At 43.8% G+C, this 21,718-nt stretch overlaps 1 protein-coding gene and 1 pseudogene across 1 annotated transcript in view; one reads left to right on the top strand and one right to left on the bottom strand.

Annotated features, from left to right (window-relative positions):
- Positions 1–18,695, bottom strand: part of C7H11orf65 (chromosome 7 C11orf65 homolog) — a 30,483-nt gene extending 11,788 nt beyond the window's left edge. Inside the window, exons 1-5 of the mRNA XM_036193610.1 lie at positions 18,651–18,695; positions 17,601–17,774; positions 14,627–14,716; positions 11,361–11,453; positions 8,155–8,208 (exon numbers count right to left, since the gene is read on the bottom strand). Coding sequence (XP_036049503.1) covers positions 8,155–8,208; positions 11,361–11,453; positions 14,627–14,716; positions 17,601–17,774; positions 18,651–18,695 — 456 coding nt within the window. The remainder of the gene's footprint in view (positions 1–8,154; positions 8,209–11,360; positions 11,454–14,626; positions 14,717–17,600; positions 17,775–18,650) is intronic.
- Positions 2,206–2,629, top strand: LOC118587359 (annotated as a pseudogene).
- Positions 18,696–21,718: the final 3,023 nt, after the last annotated feature.

Genomic DNA, 21,718 nt, shown 5'->3' with positions numbered 1-21,718 from the left:
TGGAACACCCTGCTTTCTTCCCTTCTGTGGACCCCTCAAAACCTCCCTCCTAGCCCACCCCCATTCTCACATGTTAGCTCCCAATACCTAGAAATACATTTTGTCTGGAACTCTCAGTGGCCACACCTATCAGGATCCCAGAAAAATTCCTGTCAGGCAACACACAGCCGCTACAATCTCCTAAGAACCAGAGAAGGCAACAGAAACCAAGAAACAAAACACGCATCCAACAAAGACGAGATCAGATATCAGCATCTAGAATTACAATCTTGCCAAACCCAGAGGCCCAGATACCAGCATAAAAACAAGAAAATAGCCAGAATAGTATGTCTCCACTAAGCCCAGCAGCCCTCCCACAGCAGGCCCTGAGAATAGCAACGTAGCTGAAACACAAGAAAAGGACCTTACAATAGACATTATGGATATGATAGAGGTCCTTACAGAAGAAGTGAATAAATCTCCTCATCGATGAAAACAAACAATGGGAGGAAATGAATAAAACAGTTCAAGACCGGAAAGTGGAAACAGAATCAAGAAAACCCAAATTGAGGGAAATCTGGAAATGAAAAATTTAGTAACTCAAACAGAAACTTCAGAGGCAAGCCCCACCAACAGAATATAAGAGATGGAAGAGAGAATCTCAGGCATTTGAAGACATGATAAAATAAACGGATAAGTCAATCAAAGAAAATGTCGAATCTAAAAAAATCATGGCACGAAACACCCAGGAAATCTGGAACACTATGGAAAGACCAAATCTAATGGTAATAGGAATAGAGGAAGGGAGAGACACAGGTCAAAGGCACAGTAAATATTTTCAACAAAATCATAGAAGAAAATTTCTGTAACCTAAAAAAGGAGCTGCCTATCGAGGTATAAGAAGCATACAGAACATCAAATAGACTGGACCAGAAAAGGAAGTCATCCTCCATCCCCATCACATAATGATCAAACACTAAACAGACAGAGCAGAGAGTATTAAACGCTGAAAGGGGAAGATCCAAAGGCTAGACCTATTTAGAATAACTCCTGACTTCTCAATGGAGACTAAAACCCAGAATGGCCTGGACAGGTGTTTTATAGACTGAAAGAGACCACAAATGCCAGCCAGTCCAGACAAAATTTCCAATGCAATAGATGGAAAAATAAGATATTCCATGATAAAACCAAATGTAAGCAATATCTATCTACAAATCTAGCCCTACAGAAGGTGCTGGGATGAAAACTCCAACCTAAAAGGGTTAACCATACCCAAGAAAACACAGGGAATATCCCAGACCAGTGAATCAAACCAGGGAAAACACACACACACACATTCACACCCCCATACACACATACACCACCACAACAAAAGAACAGAAATCAACAAACACTACTCATTGATGTCTCTCAACATCAACGATTTTTATTTCAAAATAAAGATATAGACTAACAGAATGGATGCAGAAACAGATTCATTCTGCTGTATCCAAGAAATGTACCTTGACATCAAGAATAGACATCACCCAGGCTAAAGGGATGGAGAAAGATTTTCCATTCAAATGGACCTAAGAAGTGAGCTGGTGTAGCCATTTTAATATCTGACAAAACAGACTTCAAACCAAAAGGGAAAATTCACCGAGAGGACAGTGCAGTTTTTAACATCCATGCACCATACACAACTCACCCAAGTTCACGAAAGAAATACCACTACAGCTTAAGTTGCATACTGAACCACACACACACACCAATAGTGGGAGACTTCAATACCCTACTCTCGCTAATAGGTCATCCAGATAAACACTCAACAAAGAAATGCTGGAGCTAACTGGTACTATAAACCAAATGGACCTAACAGATATTTACAGATCATTTCACCTGAACACAGAAGAATACACCTTCTCAGCACCTCATGAACTTTTCTCCAAAACTGACTACATAGTCAGACACAAAGCAAGTCTCAACAGCTATTTAAAAAGTTGATATAGGCCGCCCCTGCGCCGCGCGCCCGATGGATGGGCGATCGACTGCGGCGGCGGCAGGGTGACGGACGGCCATAGTTGCCAGCGTGGCCCGTGCCGGCGACAACAAAAAGTGCGCGGGCGCCCGGTGCGCGCTCGGACCGGCGCAGGGACGTGGGGCCGCCCGGCCCGGGCCTCGGCCTCGGCCTCGCCGCCGCGGTAAGCCGCCCGGCTAGCGGTCTGGCCGGGCTCGGCTCGGCCCGGCCCGGTGCGCCCGCCGCCCGCGGGGATGTCGTACAAGCCGAACTTGACCGCGCACATGCCCGCCGCCGCCGCCCTCAACGCCGGAAGTGCCCACTCGCCTTCCACCAGCATGGCGACACCCTCCCAATATCGTCAGCTGCTGAGTGACTACGGGCCACCATCACTAGGCTACACCCAGGGAACTGGAAATAGCCAGGTGCCTCAGAGTAAATATGCAGAGGAGTTGGGGAAAGAGATCAGACCCACGTTTGCAGGGAGCAAGAGCGCCAGGGAGAGACTAAAACAGGCATCATTCATTCCCGGAGCCTGGTTCCGGAGTGCTTGGCTGAAACGGAACGGAATGTCAGGTCCTAGCCCCTGGCCAATGTGAAGGCCCATCTCGATACCCCATGGAGATGAGAGGCTTCGTTCAAGATGGCAGTAGCTTTCCTGCCTTGTTGGTCATAAGCTCTGAACCCACATTCAGAAGATTGGAAGACATTTTGCAGTTACTGATGATGTGCATTTTAAGTAGTTAGGAACGATCCAGCTCTTTTTTTCCCAGGCATTGATTTGAAGGATGTTTGTGAACTCACTTCACAGCAAGCTGTTGTTTGCCCCCAAATACCATGTCCCCTTTAACCTCCCTTTGGATACACCTGCCATTTGCATCAGCACAGTTGACTTCCTGTCCATGAGCTCACCTGCCTCTGTGGATTTGAGTGCAAACCACAGCGTGTTTGCTTCATAGCCCGCCGACCTGTGTACAGCGTAGACCCTGCTTCACGAGCTTCTCTGCTTAAGCATTTGCATGACTGAGTGCTTTGAACTCGATCTCAAAAGTGCACAAGTTATAAATACAGAAGAAAGAGCAATCTACCCACCCTACCAAGCGCCCTGCAAATGTCCGCCCTGAGACTGTAGATCTCAGTTCCGTGTTTACTGTGAGAAGATCACAACATCCGGAAGAAAATGACTGAAACCTGCATCTTTGTATTTATTACTTGATGTAATAAAGCTTATTTTCATTAAAAAAAAAAAAAAAGTTGATATAACTGCCTGCATCCTAACTGACCACCACAGAGTAAAGCTAGGTATCAACAACAACAGAAAGCTTGCAAACTCACAGAAACCAAACAACTCACGATTGAATGAAAAACAGGTCAAGGCAAAAAATTAAGAAATAAAGCCTGTCTAGAATTGAACGAAAACGAACACACAACATACCCAAACTTATGGGACACAATAAAACAGTTCTAAGAAGCAAGTTCATAGCACTAAGTGCCTACATTAAAAAAAATATTTTTGGAGAGTTACTAGTGTGAGCACTAGTAACTTAACAGCACACCTGAAAACTCTAGAATAAAAGGAAGGGAAGCACACCCAAAAGGAGAAGACAGTAAGAAAAGAAACTCAGAGCCAAAATCAATAAAATAGAAAAGAATATAAAGAATCAATGAAACAAAGAATCAGTTCTTTGTGAAAGTCTTTAAGATCCCACAAACCCTTATTCAAATTAACTGAAAGGTGGAGAGAGAATATCCAAATTAACAAAATTAGAAATGAAAAAGAAGATGTAACAGACATCGAGCGGATCTAGATGATCATAAAGACATACTTTAAAAACCGGTACACCACTAAATTAGAAAATAAAAAAGAAATGGATAATTTTCTTGTTACATACCACTTACTAAAGTTAAATCAAGATCAGATAAGTGATTTAAACAGACCTATAACCCCTAGTGAAATAGAAGCAATAATTAAGTCTCTCAACCAAAAAAAGATCAGGGCTAGATGGTTTTAGTGCAGAATTCTATCAGACTTTCAAAGAACAGTTCATTCCAATCCTCCTCAAATTATTCCACAAAATAGAAACAGAAGGAATATTGTCCAATTTGTTTTACAAGGCCACAGTTACCATGATAGCCAAACTACATAAAGACCTAACAAAGAAAGAAAATCACAGACCAATTTTCTTTATGAACATAGATACAAAAAATTTTCAATAAAATATTTGCAAAACAAATCCAAGAACACATCAGAAAGATTATCTATCATGATCAAGAAAGCTTCATCCCAGAGATTCAGGGATGCTTCAATGTATGTAAATTGATGAATGTAATTCATCCTACAAATAAACTTAAAGACCAAAACCACATAATCATCTCATTAGATCCAGAAAAGGCCTTTGACAAAATCCAACACCCCTTCATGATAAAAGACCCAGAGAGAATAGGAATACAGGGAACATACCTAAACATAATAAAGGCAATTTACAGCAAGCCTATAGCTAACATCAAATTAAATGGAGAGAAACTTTAAGCAATTCCACTAGAATCAGGAACAAGACAAGGTTGTCCACTCTCTCCATGTCTATTCAGTATAGTGCTTCAAGTCTTGGCTAGAGCAATATGACAACTAAAGGAGATCAAGGGGATACAAATCAGAAAGGAAGACGTGTCTTTATTGCAGATAATATGATAGTGTACATAACTGACCCTAACAATTCCACTGGGAAACTCCAACAGCTGATAAAACACATTCAGCAAAGTAGCTAGGTACAACATTAACTAACAAAAATCAGTAGCCCAGCTATATACAATAGCCTACCTAAATACAAACAACAAAGAAAGAAATCAGGGAAACACCTTTCACAGTAGCCTCAAATAATACAAAGTATCTTGAGGCAACTCTAAGCAACTCATAACAAAGTGTGAAAAAAAACTTAGACACTGAAGAAATTAAAGAAGTTATTAGAAGATGGAAAGATAAGATCTCCCAGGCTCATGGGTCAGTAGGATTAATATGTAAAAATGGCCATTCTATGAAAAACACTCTATAGATTCAATGCAATCCCATCCAAATTCCAACACAGTTCTCTACAGATCTTGAAAGGACAATTTTCAGCTTTATATGGATGAACTGCAAGAGGCATCACTATCCCTGATTTTAATTGTATTACAGAACCACGGTAATTAAAACAGCATGGTATTGGCACAAAAACAGGCATGATGATCAATGAAATCAAACTGAAGACCCAGACATAAATACACACACTTATGGACACTTGATTTTTTTTTTTTAAAACAAAGACAGCATCTTCAACAAATGGTGCTGGTCAAACTGGATGTCTGCATGGAGAAGAATGCAAATTGATCCATACTTATCACCCTGCACAAAACTCCACCCAAATGGATCAAAGACCTCAACATAAAACCAGAAACACTGAACCTGATTAGAAGAGAAAGTGGGGAATATTCTTAAACTACTTGGCAGGGGCTGGAGAGATGGCTAATTTAAGAGCACTGACTGCTCTTCCAGAGGACCTGGGTTCAGTTCCCAGCACCCACATGGCAGCTCACAACTGTCTGTAACTCCAAGATCATCAGACATAGACATACATTCAGGCAAAACACCAATGCACATAAAATAAAAATAAATAAATAAAATATATATATATATATATATATATATATATATATATATATATATATAAAACATATTGACACAGGGAAATATTTTCTGAATGGAAGACCAGTGGCTCAGGCGCTAAGATGCCTTCATGAAACTGAAAAGCCAAGGACACCATCAATAGGACAGACAAACCAGCAGCCTATAGAACAGTAAAAGATTTTTACCAACTATACATTCAATAGAGGTCTAATGTGAAAATAAATAAAAAAAACTCATCAGAATGGATAAGGAAAGTATGGAACATTTACACCATGGATTATTATCCAGCCATTAAAGAGATAATAAAATCATTAAATTAATGGGTAAATGGATGGAACCAGAAAAAAATTATCCTGAGTGATGTATCCCAGACTTAGAAGTATGGTGTATATTCATTTATATGTGGCTATTAGCTGTTAAGTCAACAATGACCAAGCTATGTGGTGGGTATTGTGTTCCCTGAAATATTGTGTGTTCCCCGAAATAAACAAATCTGGGGTCAGAGAACAGACAGCCACTAGAACAAAGCCAAAAATGGTGGCTAGAAAATGGGAAGAGTAAGCTATAGCAGAAGTTGGGCGGTGGTGGTACACGCCTTTAATCCCAGCACTTGGGAGGCAGAGCTAGCTGGATCTCTGAGTTCAAGGCCACTTTAGAAACAGCTAAGCATGGTGACCCACGCCTTTAATCCCAGAAACCCAACCTTTAATCCCAGGGAGTGGGGGCAGAAAGAGAAAAGTATATAAGGCATGAGGACCAGGAACTAGAGGAGAAAAGCATGTAGTTTGTTAAACATTTGGTTGGTTAGCATTCAGGCTTTGGAGCAACACAGTTCAGCTGAGAGCCATTGGGATGAGGACTCAGAAGCTTCCAGCCTGAGAAAACAGGATCACCTGAGGAACTAGCAAGGTGAGATAGCTGTGGCTTGTTCTGCTTCTCTGATCTTCCTTCCAGCATTTGCCCCAATAACTGGCCTCGGGTTTGATTTCATTAATAAGAACTTTTAAGATTCATGCTATAAAGCTACACTCTTAGAACCACAGAGGTTAGGTATAAAGTAAGAGGCAAGGGGTGATAGATCATGCTAGGAAAAGGAAATAGAATAGATATGGATGGGGGAGGCTGAAATGTGAGGATCAAGTGGGGAGGGAGAGAAAAAGGGGAATGAGGGAAGGAATATGGGAAGAAACAGCTACAATTGAAGGGTAGTATGGAAACAATACAGTAGAGGCTTCCTAAAATATATACATATATGAAGGCCATCTAAGTGAAATCACCAAATAATGGGGAAGACAGAGTCCCATCTAGCCATTTCTTGTCACCCAATGAAACATTTAGTACCAAAATTGGGCTAAATCTAACTAAGTTGTTGGCCAAAGGGGTCCCATGGAATCCCCAGATAACCCAGGCTGTTGCCAAGACTAAAAGTCCCCATTGCTGAAGACAACCCCTATACAACTCATTGAACATAAAGAAGTCAAGCTGGTGCCTACACAGAGCCTTCACCCCCAAGTTGAGCATCTATGGCAAAGGAAGCTTCTCTGCACACTACCAAAAGAGAAACAAACACTACCACAGCCACCGACCCTTTGATCTACATGCTGCCCCACCTGCTAGATCTGCTGGTGCAATGGTGGCACACAACTTGTGGGAGTAACCAACCAATATCTTATTTGACTTAGGGTCCACTCCATGAGATGGAACCCATACTGACACTACTTGAGTGATCAGGAACTTGAGACTAGATAGTCCAGGGACCAAGGGTAAAACCAAGTACTGCCCCGCCCAAAAAAAGCAACAATAAAATGACTTCTAATGACGTTCTGCTGTACTCATAGATCAGTGCTTTGTTCTACCATCATCAGAGAAGCTTCCTCCTGCAGCAGATGGGAGCAAATACAGAGATCCCCAGCTGGACAATGTGCAGAGAATGAGAGACCTTGAAACACTCAGCCCTAAATGAGATGTCTCCATCAAATCCCTCCCCTTATGGCTCAGGGAACTCTGTGAAGAGGAAGTGGAGTATGAGAGCCAGAGGAAATGGAAGACACCAAGAAATCAGGCCCTCTAAATCAACATGAGTCAAGCTCATAGGAATTCACAGAGCCTGGGGCAGCATGTGCAGGGCCTGAATGGCTCTGTACCAGGTCTTCTGTGTCTATATTACGGCTTCTAGCTTAGGGTTTTTATGGGATTCCTGACTGTGCTAACAAGTGGGTCTCTGACTCATGTGCCTTCTTTGGGGCTCTTTCTCTTCTATTTGTTTTGTCCAGTTCTGGTGTGTTAGTTTTTGTTTTAGCATAACATATCATATCATTCATGCCATTATCCCTTAGAAGTCTGTTTGCTTTCTAATGAGACAGAAAGGGAGTGGATCTGGAGGAGAAGAGAGGTGAGGAGGAACTGGGAAGAGCAGGGGGAGGGGAAACTGTAATCAGGATCTATTATGCGAGAAGAAAATCCATTTTCAATAAAAGGGAAAACCAAACCTACCAAACAAGGACTCATACATACTCACCCCACCCAGCCTGAATCGGACTTGAATGCCAGCAGCACCATCCAGGAGCTCCGCCTGGGAGAAAACATTCCGTGAGCATCACCTTGTTCTCATTCTGTCTATTAAAAGCAGTTGCTGGTATTTACTACTTACAGGTCAGGTGAATAGGCTTCAAATTATTCAATTTAATCATAAAATATTTATTTATTTACTTATTTACTTACTTACTTATTTGTTTTTTCGAGACAGGGTTTCTCTGTGTAGCTTTACGCCTTTCCTGGAACTCACTTTGTAGACCAGGCTGGCCTGGAACCAACCTGGATCTCACAGAGATCCGCCTGCCTCTGCCTCCCTGGGAGTGCTGGGATTAAAGGTGTGTGCCACCACCACCCAGCGAAATATTTTTATTTTTAATTATTATTATGTGGGGGGGGGGTACATGTGAGTGCAGGTACCCGTGGAAGCCAGAGACACTGAATCCCACTGAAGCAGAAGTTACAGGTGGTTGTGAGCCGCCTAATGTGGGTGCTGGGAACTGAACTTGTGTCCTCGGGCAGAGCAGTGTGAGCTCTTAACTGCTGAACTATTTCTCCAGCCCCCAAATCATAAAAATACTTTAGAGCTGAGGACTTATGGAAAGCTCCTAGGATAATGTGGGAGCCCACAGAAGTATTCTAGTGAAATCAAGCTTGCTTTACTCAGTAGGGCTGCATGAGACGATGATTGGACCACAGGCCTGGGTACCAGGTGTTTTTGGAAGGGTCTACATTTGGTTGTATTTAGCAAGGGGAAGTCTTTTGCACCTCCCCTTGGAAGTTATAAAAACCCCTTTTGAATAAAGTTCTGGGCCGTTGGGTATTTGACCCAGGTCCTCCCAAAGCTATTCTGTGTTTCTGTTTTTCTTCTTCTTGGAAAGGCCGATCATTCTACCTAATATTTCTTATTCCTCTCTCCTCTTCATAGGAACCCCAAAAAGGTGGGAGCTGGTCCCCTACAGGATAACTGGAAAAATACTGCCAAACTGCGATATAAATACAAATCTTCAAATGAGTGTGGTGGTGCACCCTCATCCCAGCACTTGGGAGGCAGAGGCAGGTGGAGCTCTAGGAGTTCAAGGCCAGCCTGGGCTACCAAGTGAATTCCAGGACAGCCAGGACTATATAGATAGAGAGAGCCTGTCTCAAAACAATAAAAAATACAAATCCTAAGTGACTTATTATTTGTAAAACAGAAATAACAAGCCCTCAAATATATGACTTATATATAAAATATTATAAATAAATTCAGAAAAAAAATAACTGGTCCCACTCAAGTTCAACACTAGTTGGGCCTTTCCTAACTAGCTTTTTTTTTTGAGCTGAGGATCGAACCCAGGGCCTTGTGTCTACCACTAAGCTAAATCCCCAACCCTCCTAACTAGCTTTTGTTGAGTCAAAAAAAGACTCCAATTATGTGTGTAGTAAATCTTGTAAATGTAGTACCCTGCTCCAAAGAGAAAATGGGTGGTGATGGGGGACTTGATTCCTTATCTGAAGACAGCTCACATCTATCTTCTTGATTATATTAGGTTAGATGAGAAAACAGGTATTTTGGTTTGAAAATCTATTAATTTTCCAGAATAATTTTCTCCTGGCTAAAACCTTTGTAAATTAAATACAAAGTATAAAATTCTGCATAAAAATTTTCATGTTTGGATGATGAAATCATATATACATACATTTTCACTAGAATGTGGACAAATTTTAAGTGTGTAGCTCTATGAATTTTCACATGTTTGTATATTTCATGGCATCTCTAAGTCATATAAAAGTCATAAACACTTTCAGCATTGTGGTTCTGTGACTTCTCCCAGTTGGCTATCCTTAAAAATCTCTTTTATCTTCATGGATTAATGTTGGCAGCTTTGAATTTTGTACAAAAGGAATTATACACTATATACTATTTTGGCACCTGGATTTTTGTTCAGCTTTAATCTTTGATGAATATGTAAGATCCATCCATGCAGATACATGGGTTATTTTGCAATGCCACTAGCATTTTATCATACCAACCTATCAACTCTTACAGTTCCACATTTGCTCTGTCTGTACTGTAGCCTCTAGAGATTGAGTTACAGAGCTGCTGTGAACATTACCCTTCATGTCTTCTGGTGGATTCCTGAATTTATTTCTCTTGGTTGTATGCTCTGGTGTGGGAGCCCATTTTTGGGTTCCTCGTGGCTTTACCCAGCAGGTCCGAATAGAGAAGGATGATTGGACCACGGGCCTGAGTGCACGTGTCTGAGATGGTCTGCACTTGACTATGCTGGGGGAGGAGGTCTTTTGCTCCACTCCCTTGGCGTCTCTATAAATACCCTGGGGCAGAGACAGTCGGGGGGGGGGTTGGAAAAGGTTCCAGGCCCTCTCGAGGCTATCCTTTATTTTCTATCTGTTTATCTCCACACTATAAATTCTTCTATCTAATATTTCCTGCTGCTCACACTCAAAAAAACTCTGGGGAGCTGTGGAGTTGGTGGGTAAATGCCCCACACTCAGGAATAAACTAGAAGAGGTTATGAGGCATGTTGGTTTACTTTCTGTGTCTGTAACAAAATACTGGTGACTGGGAAGTTTTTTCCTTACAGTCCTGGTGGCTGTGGTGGCAGCATTTATACAGGGTCCTCCTGCTGTGAGGGCATCTTACCACAAGAGAGCAAAGATGCAAGCCTGGGGTTTCTCCTCCTCTTATGGAGTGCCTGGAGGCAGGAGCTGATGCAGAGGCCGTGGAGGGTGCTGCTTACTGGCTTTGCTCAGCCTGTGTAGAACCCAAGACCACCTGCTCAGAAGTGGCACCTCCCAAGTAGGCTTGGCTATCCCACATCCATAAATTATCACATTAATCATTATTGAGATAATGCCCTGCAGACACACCTCTTCCCAAATGACCCAAGCTTGTGTGGAGTTGACAAAAACAAAAACTAACCAGGACAGCACCTCAAAGCCTGCTTCCGGAAGGAGGAACTAAAGCATGATGTTAGTTAGGAAGGGGTCGAAAGTGACTGGCAGGCACAGTGAGCTGGAGCGAAGTTTGGTGGTGGTTGCTTTGTGGTAATTCATTTAACTGTACACTTTTGCTTTCTGTGATGTTATTATTACAGAAAGCATGTAGTAGTTCAATAAGAAGTTTTTAAGGAAGCAAATATGAGAACACTGAGCTGATAAGATGCTGTGTGGTAAGAACAGCCTTACCTCTTTAGGATTAAGGAACCTCACTATCTGGCGTGGCTCCCCTTGTCTTCTTAAATCAATCAGACTTTTAAAGTGTTGGAATACAGCCACATTCTAAAGGTTGAAACACAGAATTATGGTTAAAACTAGATTCTCTACTTTTTCAAGGGTTTGAAAAGTTTTTTACATTTATTTATTTGGGCCGGGGGTGCTAGAGCACACCTTTGGGGATCAGAGGAGGACTTCTGGGAATTGGGTCCTCCTTTCCACCATGTGCACCCCAGAACTTCCATCCTTAGGCCTGGTGGCACTTTCCTTTACCCACTGAGCTATCTCACTGGCCCGGAATTCTCTGTTTCTTATTAGCTGTTTGTATACATGCACAGAAACACAGATCTGAGTGGTCCTACAGGATCAGAGAAAGGCTTCAAACTGAAACCCTTTGAGGGAAAGTACACAGTACGCGTGGCTCTCCCTAGCTCCTTTTATGAGGCTGGTGCTATCCTGACATCAAACCTTATCAAGGACACTATAGAAGAGTGGGTGGGAGAATACAAAGATGGAGGGGTGTTAGATATAGACCAGCACCCACTTCTTACTGAGAAAAGAACCAAGTTCACAGACATAGCTGCTTTACAAGGTGAGTGACTTCAGAAGATGACAGAGGACTAAATGAGAGTTGACAAAGAAGGAGGGAGGGAGGGAAGGAAGGACGGGGGAGGGAGTGGGAGAGAGAATGGGAGGGAGGGAAGTGGGGGAAGGAGGGAGGGAGGAAGTGAGAGGGAAGGAATGAGGAGGGAGGGAAGGAATAAGATGTTTGTAATGATAGCATAGAAAGAAAAATATTTCTGCAGTTCCTGAAATTCCCACCCCAGCTCTACATCTCTAGAGGGCACCCCCCTACCCCCCTCAAACACACTGCCAGAGAGTGTGAACAGGAGAGTCCCTGTAGACTCCTGTCAGCGTGGCCACAGTCTTTGCTAGTAAAAAGCTTCAAAGCTCTCCCAGGTTGGCGGTTCAGTCAGGTAAGTAACCATAACTTTGTATAGCGGCTATACTCTGGACAAGGACTTCAGTTTCTCCGGGTGAACACACAAGGCTGCTGTAAGCTAGAGGCATCTCAAGACACGTACTGTTGTGTAAATTTGGAGTGTTCTAGGAGTCAGAGATCCCTGCACACCCCTCCCCTCCAGGGTTCCATAGACACCCACTGCATTGGCTTATTGCAAACCCAACCTGCCCTTGCAGAGTCACGGTGCCCTATGCTATTGGATGCTCTGCCTTGGAAAGGATGGCCTTTTGACACGGACAGACACAGGGAGCACAGACCTTAAGAACCAGTAGTTCTCTGCACTTGCATCCTGAGGCCCAGACTGTGGCAATGCTTGCGGACTTGCACTAGTGTCGAAACTGAAGCAGAGACCCACGGAGTTCACTAGAACTGTAAGGAAATAGTGTGGTCCCTGCTGCTGGTCCACTCACATGTGATTGCCTTGCCTCCAGCTACCCCACCTCTGTGTGCACTGACACGGAGGAAGTGGAGGGCCCATCACCGCGCTTCAGGCTCCTCTGCATGGCTGGAACTCCCACTGCAAGTGGGCTCTGCCAGAATCAGGGCATAAGCAATGTGTGCGAGAGTGGGGGGTGGGGTGGGGCAACTACCAGACAAGCTGCTGTTCCCACTGGCGTAGCCACACCCTGAGCGCCCATCCCTGTATCACAGCTCCCTGAACCACTACAGTCCCTACTCTTGTTGGCCCCCAAAGGCCATGAGTCTCTCTAGCAGTGTCTAGCAGTCTTTCCTTGGTATGCACTGTGCCCACAGCCATCCCTTACAGTTAAAGAGGCCATGAGGAGGTTGCTGTGCCCACAGCCATCCCTTAAAGAGGACAAGAGGTACACGCTATGGTGCTCAGTGGAAACAAGGCCAATGTCAGGCTGCTAGGCACATCTTCAGGAGCAGACCGCTTGCTAGGAAGGCTACCCCATGAATTAATGGGGACACCTGGCCTACCAGCTGTGCAAATCTCAGTGTAGGGGCACAAGAGATATCCTGCAAAAGACACAGGAATCCATTGGCCCCAGAGACCCACAGGGTCAATATGCACAAATACTTGATGAATATAAAATAATGACAGTGAGAAAACACAGACTGATAGGTAAGTGGAAACCTGTTTAAGAGAGTCCTCAACTCCATGGTGGGTCCAAATCAAATGAGCTACCAGGGATACATTCACAGGTATTAGCTGTTACCAGAGTCTGACCCCCATTCAGAAACTTAGTGGGGGCCAGAAGGGTGGCTCAGTAACAAAGTACTTACTGTGGAAACATGAGGACCTGGGTGTAGTGGATAGCCATCCCAGCATTGGCCTGGAAGCTCCAACCCCCATTGAGGCTTCGGTAATGGTCACGCCCACAAGGTAGGGCTGAGGGAGGAAGTGGAAGATCCAGGATCGAGAGGAGAGGTCTCTCTTGGTTCTAGGACCCTGGATGCTGGAGGTAGACGGAGCAGAGTTCTCCAGAGAATACCGCCGGACTGCGCCATACCTTTGCCAGACCCTGCAACCTATCCCTTCATTTGTAAGTTACACCACAAAATAAACCTCCCTTTTTACTACGTGGAGTGGCCTTAATAATTTCACCAATACCTGGGTTTGATCTCCAGTATCCATGTAAAAAAGCTGAGTGTGGTGGGACCCTCAGGATCCTGGCACAGGGGAGCCAGAGTTGGTGGACCATTGAGGTTTGCTGGGTAGCCACTGTAGCCTACTTGGCAAGTTACAGGCTCGTGAGGGTTCCTGAATCAAAAACCAGCATCCTAAGGAACAATGTCTGAGGTAGATTTGTGGCCTCCATGTGCATGCCTGCATGCACAAACATGTCCACAGCTACCACACTCATATCTACATACATGCACACACAAAAAAATTGTTTTAACTAACAAGAACGTCAATGTTTGTAAACCTAATGAAGTAATTTTAACTTTTTTTTTTTTTCATTTTGGTTTTTTGAGACAGGGTTTCTCTGTCCTGGAACTTGCTTCGTAGGCTAGGCTGTCTTCCAACTCACAGCGATCCACCTGCCTCTGCCTCCCAGGTGCTGGAATCAAAGGTGTGTACCACCACTGTCCAGATAATTTTAACTTTTGAAACTGAATAATGAACTTCAAAGTTGAAAGGTACTACAAACCTGTAAAAACACACAAAAGAACTACTGGTCCACACACACTTCACATACATGAATTTTGTGCAATATAAATTATCGCTCAAGGGATCAGTTAAACTCACGAGGAAATTTTTCCAGGCATTCTGAATGACTTTTGCAGCTCTCTCCTCATTTCTAAGGACTTGGGGTGGTTCTTCAGGCATTTGGAAGTCCTAAAAGAAAAGTTAACAAAAGGAGAACCTTAAAATAATAGTATATGCTCTGCTGTGAAGCTGCTTCTGGAACCTAGTGGAATTTAAATAAAATTGTCTAAAAGAAATAATGAAATGAAATTTGGTATTTAAATTGTATTATTAATATATTACACTTTGTTTTCTAACAAGTACCTTACATAAGAGATTTTTAAAGAAGATCTGTATTTGTGTGTGTGTGTGTGTGTGTGTGTGTGTGTGTGTTGCAAGTGCCCACAGCTGCTGGAAGGGGACATCATATTTCTTGGCACTGAAGTCACAGCCTTTTGCGAGCCACCCAGTGTTGGTGCTGGGATCTGAACTCTGGTCTTCTGATAAAGCAGTAAACACCCTTAGTCACCAAACCATCTCTCCATTCCCTGCAGAGATTTTTAATATGCCTGTGTTGGACTAGACTTCAAGATTTAAGGTCAAATAGTAAATAACTAGCCAGAGTTGAGCTCAGTCTGTGTCTTTAAAACCTGTGACCTTTACATACTTTGTTATATGACTTGAACGTAACCAACATGCGTAGAGAAACAGCTGTAACCACAAGGTTGCCCAAGCCCCTAACCTAGAACTGGGGATTGGTTATAGACTTTCTATTATTATTATTATTATTATTATTATTATTATTATTATTATTATTTTGAGACAGGGTTTCTCAGTGTAGCCTTGGCTATCCTGGAATTCACTCTGTAGACCAGACTGGCCTTGAACTCACATAAATCAATCTGCCTCTGCCTCCCGAGTACTGGGATTAAAGGCATATGCCACCACTGCCCAGCTGATTATAGACTTTCTTAACCACACGCCTACTTGATATATCATGCACTACAGCTTTAAAGAGATGAAATTTGAACTATTAAGGAGCAAAACAAATCACTACTTGTACTTCAAAAGTTTTATTTGAACTGTCAAGAGTAGTAGAGGAATCAGAGACACATTCTAATTTCCTATCCCTTCTAAAGCTCCCGAAAACTCTGTAAGGGGGTATGTGGATGACAAGTTGTGCTATTCTAAGAGTGTTCTGTGGATTCAGGCCAGGCTCAATTTTTATGTTAGCATATGAGATTAAAAAAAAAAAATTGGAGGATTGGGGAAAGAGTTCAGTGGGTAACTTCTTGCTCTGCAAACATGAAGATTGACATTTACATGCCTAGCATCCATATAAAAAGCAGGAAGCTATGGCCATCTGTAACCTCCCCCCCCCCCCCGCCCTTAGCAGCATGGCGGGCAGAGACTGGAGGTTCCCAAGGGCTCACTGGCAAGCTGGTCTAGACAAAATGGTGAGCTCCAGGTTCACCAAGGCTGTCTGAACTAATGCGTAAGTAGGGGCTGGAGAAATGGCTCAGTGACAAAGAGCATCTGCTGCTCTTTGAGAGGACCCAAGTTCAGTTCCCACCACCAACCACATCAGGTGCTTCATAACTGCCTGTGACTCCAGATCCAGAGAATCTGATGCCCCTGATCTCTGTGTGCTCTTGTCCACATATCCACACTCTCTCTCTCTCACCACACACACACACACACACACACACACACACACACACACACGAGAGTAGAGACTTTTATAGTCATTTTGCATTGCTGTAGCATGTAAACATATAATCAGTGGGTGGTGGTGGCACATGGGAGGCAGAGGCAGGCGGATCTCTGTGAGTTTGAGGCCAGCCTGGGCTACAAGGTGAGTTCCAGGGAAGACGCCAAAGCTACATGGAGAAACCTTGTGTTGAAAAACCAAAAATAAATACATAAATAAGTAAAATAAAATATTGCTCTGTAAGGGTACAAAAGAAACACAAAAAGCCCTAAGCTTCTATTTTTGCTTAGCCATGCATAAAGACAGTCATAAAAAATTAGACTTATAAATCAGTACTCAGAACATAACACTCTTAGTTATTACAGCTCCCTACTATTTACAGTATTTTTGAGGTGATGTATGTCTATTTCAGTATTTCTTATCAGTGGCAGTCCTGATTCTTCAGGCTGTGTTATTTTCCTGTGAATGGTGGTGGGGAGTGCCCCATGCATGGTACAATGCATACCAGAGTCCCTCTCTGCCCACCACATGCCATAGCACACTAACAACCTCTGCTGTCCCCCAGGGGCTGGTGAGATGATTCAGTGGGTAAAGGCACTTGCCACCAACCTGATGACCCAAGTGTGATCCCCATGAGGAGTGAAGGAGAGTTGCCCTCTGACCTCTACGCAAGTGCCATGACACATGTGTGCCTACACAATACACATAATTGTAAAGTTAAAATGTCTCCAATTGCTGTGCTTGAAGAGCTAGTCTATTGAACCTGCATGGTGGAAAGAGGAAGGGCTGGAGCTGCAGCTCAGTGGGAGAGTGCTTCCCTGGCACCCACAGTTCAATCCCTAGCATTTCCAAAATGGGAACAATAACAGCAGCAATAATAGAGACAATGACGATAAAGGAGAAACTAGGGGTAGAACATTGCCTGGCTTCTCCCGATTCCTGAGGCTGTGACATTGACCACAGGAGCATTTACATCATGAAAATTATAAAAGGCTTTAAATCAGTACTTAATATTTTTCTGGTTGACTTAAGATGTAAGGATAATATAGTGATGTGTTAATAACACAGATTAAAGGTGTGGTGTATACATTGCCATCCCATGATGAATAGCATGATGATGCAGAAATGATCCCGAGGAACAATGGCACTTGGCAGGAAAATAAAACAGAACAAAAATTGCATGCTCAGTTGTCCTAAATATTGCTAATGCATTAAATGCTGGATCAGGTAAATGAGCCTGAGTAATGTCAGTAGCCACTATTTCTTTTTCTAAGAGAGCAAGAAAGCCAGATGCCACAGAGCCCAAGATGCCTCTAAACTCACAGCCTCAGTCTCCTGAACGCTGAGTTTACAGGCAGTGGGGAGCAGAGGGGGAAGACAGAGGTGGGTTGAGGATTGGAAAAGGAGGTAAAGACTCTGGAGTGTTATGCGGAAGCAGGGACACAGGAGCTGGAAGATGGAGCTGGATTCGATCGGGTTTTTCTTGAACATGAGGCACTAAAATGTGAACATATTGTTAGAGATGGAGAAATTAAAGGCGCAAGAGAGGGCAAAGGAAACGCAAAATTCTTTGAGTAAGGGCACAAAGGCTTCAAAGTAATCATGTGAAAGTACCACTTCTAAGACACAAGGAGTGTGTGTAAACAGTTGCTCAAGTCATGGTTTTACTATACCCACGTGCTCACTGCCGATTCCAAAGTAAGGATAGCAAACCAGCCCCAAGACAATACCCTTATCATGTGATTCAGAGGTAGGACAGCAAGCCAATCTCAGATCAATACCCTTGCTGTGTGTAGCTTCGACGCAGAACCCGCATTCCCATCCTCTTTCCTAAATTTTATTTTCTCAAGAAATGTGTCATGATTTTGCTTTTTCTCTTTACCTATAGACCTTTATACTGAGGGTCAAGACAGAAGCCAATAGAAGCCTCATTCATGTACCCTTTAGAACGCTCCCTCCATCTCTAAATATTTTAGGGAGAAAACTTAAAGCCAAGTACTACAGAGTGTGGGGAGGAATCCAGAGGTGAGAAGTGGGTTAGCAACAGCCTCAAGGCTACAGCCCCCGGATTTAAGGAGAGGCTGCAGAAGGGATTGGTGAGCTAGAAGAAAGTTTTGTCCATCCGACCAGAGCAACTGCATCAGGAGAGGGATGTATTGGACCTCGCTAAGGGTGTGGGTGTTTAGGGTCGGGCAACGGGCCAAGTTGGGACCAGACGCCAGGGAAGAAAGGAGCTGGGGAGGGGAGGGGACACATCCCATGACTTGCCAATCTCCGTGGCCTAGCTCTCCGCTTGTTTCCTTGGTAACGACGCAGTGGGAAATGACAATAGCCCCTCCCATCTCAACCTTCTTCTTAGGCCCCGCCCCCAACCTTGACTGTTGTGGTTTGCTCTGACAGAAGCCCCCTCTCTTCCATTCTCGGTGCTGTAGAGGCAAAGGACTTAGGAAAGGAGACCAGAGAGATCGCCTATATGTAACATGAGGCTGCAGTCTAATGCTGTTTCCAAATTTGAGCTTCTGAGCGTGGCACAGGATTTAAGTAAAAATAGAGGACCTTCCCAGCAGGAGTGGTGGAAAATAAGCTTGTCCGCCATCAGCCGCTCCTCGGGGTACGCGGCTTTCTAAGAGGCTGCACAAGTCTCCTTTACCTGAGCCCACAAGCTGAAGGACTTGGAGCGAAGCACCTGCTGTTGCCTCTCTTGAGGTCGGCTTCAGGAGGCTTGTGTGGCTCTGGCAGCCCAGAACATGGTTCTTCAAAGGTGCCTGGCGGCCTGGGTGGAGACTCCACGAGCTCTGCCCCTACAGGCTGGGGTGGGTTCTGTGAGGGGAAATCAGTCAGTGAAACTCCAGGAGCTCTGCCCTGGCAGGCTGGGGTGTTTTTAGGCAGGGGATCGGAGTGGGTCTGCGGCTGGGACTAGATCATTCACAGTCCAGATTTTCTTTTCTTTTTTAAAGATTTATTTATTATTATGTATACAGTGTTCTGTCTGCACATATCCCTGCAGGCCAGAAGAGGGCACCAGATCTCATTACAGATGGTTGTGAGCCACCATGTGGTTGCTGGGAATTGAACCCAGGTCCTCTGGAAGAGCAGTCAGTGCTCTTAACCACTGAGCCATCTCTCCAGCCCTCACAGTCCAGATTTTTAAAAACATGTCTCAAAGTCTGGGATTATAATACCCCAGTCATAGGATGTTTGTCTAGAAAGCCATGGACCTCACCCCCTTTCCAGCTCTCCCACTGAAAAAGCGAACAGTCACACTCAGATACTCAAAACATAAATCTAAGAAACTAGACTCCTAACTTTCTCACCATGCCCAGACTCAGGAAACTGGGCACCGTGGGCCTGGTGGAGAACTTATCTAAGCTCCTAGGGACCAGTGTACCTCCTCTTCAGACCCCGATGACTAGGCCAGAATTGCTTAAATTTCCTAGAACACTAAAGTCAGCAGGGTTTACTCAATTCAAGCAGAAAAACCCAGCAAAAACTACTCAGGAGTCAGGAATCGGCCAGGGCTGAAGGGTGTTCCGGGAACTACAACTTGCGATCTGTCCATTAGCACTTACAAGAAACAGAAATGGAGCCTCAAAACCAACTTAATTATCTACAGCCTAGTCAGCCAGCCAGCTGTTACAGCTCATTTGCCTGCTACTTGGCTGCAGGGACTTTTGCAGCAAGCTCAAAGTCAGGTACTAACTACCATCAATCTCTATGCTCATCTGGCTCTCTGCACCCAGAGCAGTGTCCAAATCCATGGGTAACAGAAATTCCACGGTGCTAATAAAAACAGAATGTTTATCATGTTACTCCTTTTGTAAGTCTCTATGCCCCTCCAAACTAGTTCAAACAGTGGACTCCTTGGTGACTTAGCCTGAATGCTGAAGTCCTGGCACAGTGGACAAGCAGTTGTCCATGGATGGTTTTATTTTATTTTTTTTAGCTTCTACCCCAGGGCCACCTGTCTGTAGGCAGTAAAGCAAGCAGTGGCAGCGGGCTCTCATGACTCATAGCGACATGACTACTGAGCCGATGACGTGATGTATGATGGGAAAACAGTTTTCACATTTCTCCAGGGAGTTCGTTTCCTCCGAAGCTTGGTCCTTCTTGCTACCCAGTAGTCTACAATAAAGGTGAATCCGGGGAAAGGATTGGAATGTCTCTCTCACAGCTATCCCTAAGACCATCCTGCACATCAGATATTTACATTGCAATTCAAAAAGTAGCAAAATCAGTTACGCGGTAGCAGCAATAATAATTGTTATGGTTGGGAGGTCACCACAAGGTAAAGAACTGAATTAAAGGGTCACAGAATTAGGAAGGTTGAGAGCCGCTGTCCTGAAGGCTCCATAACCTCCGCAGACAGCACTGCCAAGTGGGGACCAATGTTCGATACCCACCGAGCCTATGGCGGCTGCGCTGCTTAGCCTTTGCCAACAAGCCAGGGCTGTCTGCGAAGGGGAACCTCTCCCGGGAGAACGCCTCCACCAGACTGGCCAGTTGGCGAGTCCGTGGGGACGCTTTCTTGTTTCCTGACTGATGGCTGGTGTGGGAGGGGTCAGGAAGGCACAAGGGAGGACGCAGAAGGGGTCGAGGATTAGAAGAGTATAATGATGTAGGCAACCCTGTAATGAAACCTGTTACTTTGTATGTTAACTTGAAAAACTAGTTGTTTTGTTAGTTTTTTTTTTTTAAGTGGTGTGAAGCCTAATTTTTTTTTTCTATTTCTGAAGAATAGGATTCAGAGAGAATGGCCATGACAGCAGTTTTAGTTCAGTTACTCATGAGGATGTAACAGAGATGGAAGTCAGAGCAGGGCCTTCAGAGGTGGCTCAGGGGCTAGGAGCACTGGCTGCTCTTGTAGAGGACCCAGGTTCAGTTCCCAGCACCCACATGGCAGCTTATAAGCATCTGTAACTCCAATTCTGGGGGATTCCTACTCTCTTTTCTGGGCTCTGTGGGCCCAGGCATGCATGTGGGGGTATTAACATACAGGCAAGCAAAAACTCATACACCAAAAATAAATAAAATCTTTTTAAAAATCATAAAAAAAAATCAGGTTACACTGTCATAGACATACCAGGGTGGTGACAATCTTTCTTAAAACAAAGTACATGGCCTCCAATTTTTATTAAGAAAATTTGCTTTATTTAAAAAAGAGTATATAATAAAACCACATGACAAAATTCTAGACATGGTTTTTAATATGGCATCATGGAAAACACTAATACCATTTTCCTTTCCTTCTTATATATCTTCTGTGGATTTCCTTTTACCAGGCTGACATTTTTATTGTACAACTTGACTTAGATCCATAGTTAAAAAACAATTTAAATATTATAAAAAGGTATAAAGCAAAATTTCCCTCCTCTCCATTCCTTTCCCAACGCTGACAGTTTGTCCCTCAAACTCAGCCATTTTCTTTTTGTCTTTGGCAAAAG

The sequence above is a fragment of the Onychomys torridus genome, chromosome 7, assembly GCF_903995425.1.
Source record: "Onychomys torridus chromosome 7, mOncTor1.1, whole genome shotgun sequence".
In the NCBI taxonomy this organism is placed as follows: domain Eukaryota; kingdom Metazoa; phylum Chordata; class Mammalia; order Rodentia; family Cricetidae; genus Onychomys; species Onychomys torridus.
This window is presented reverse-complemented; position numbering and strand designations above follow the sequence as displayed.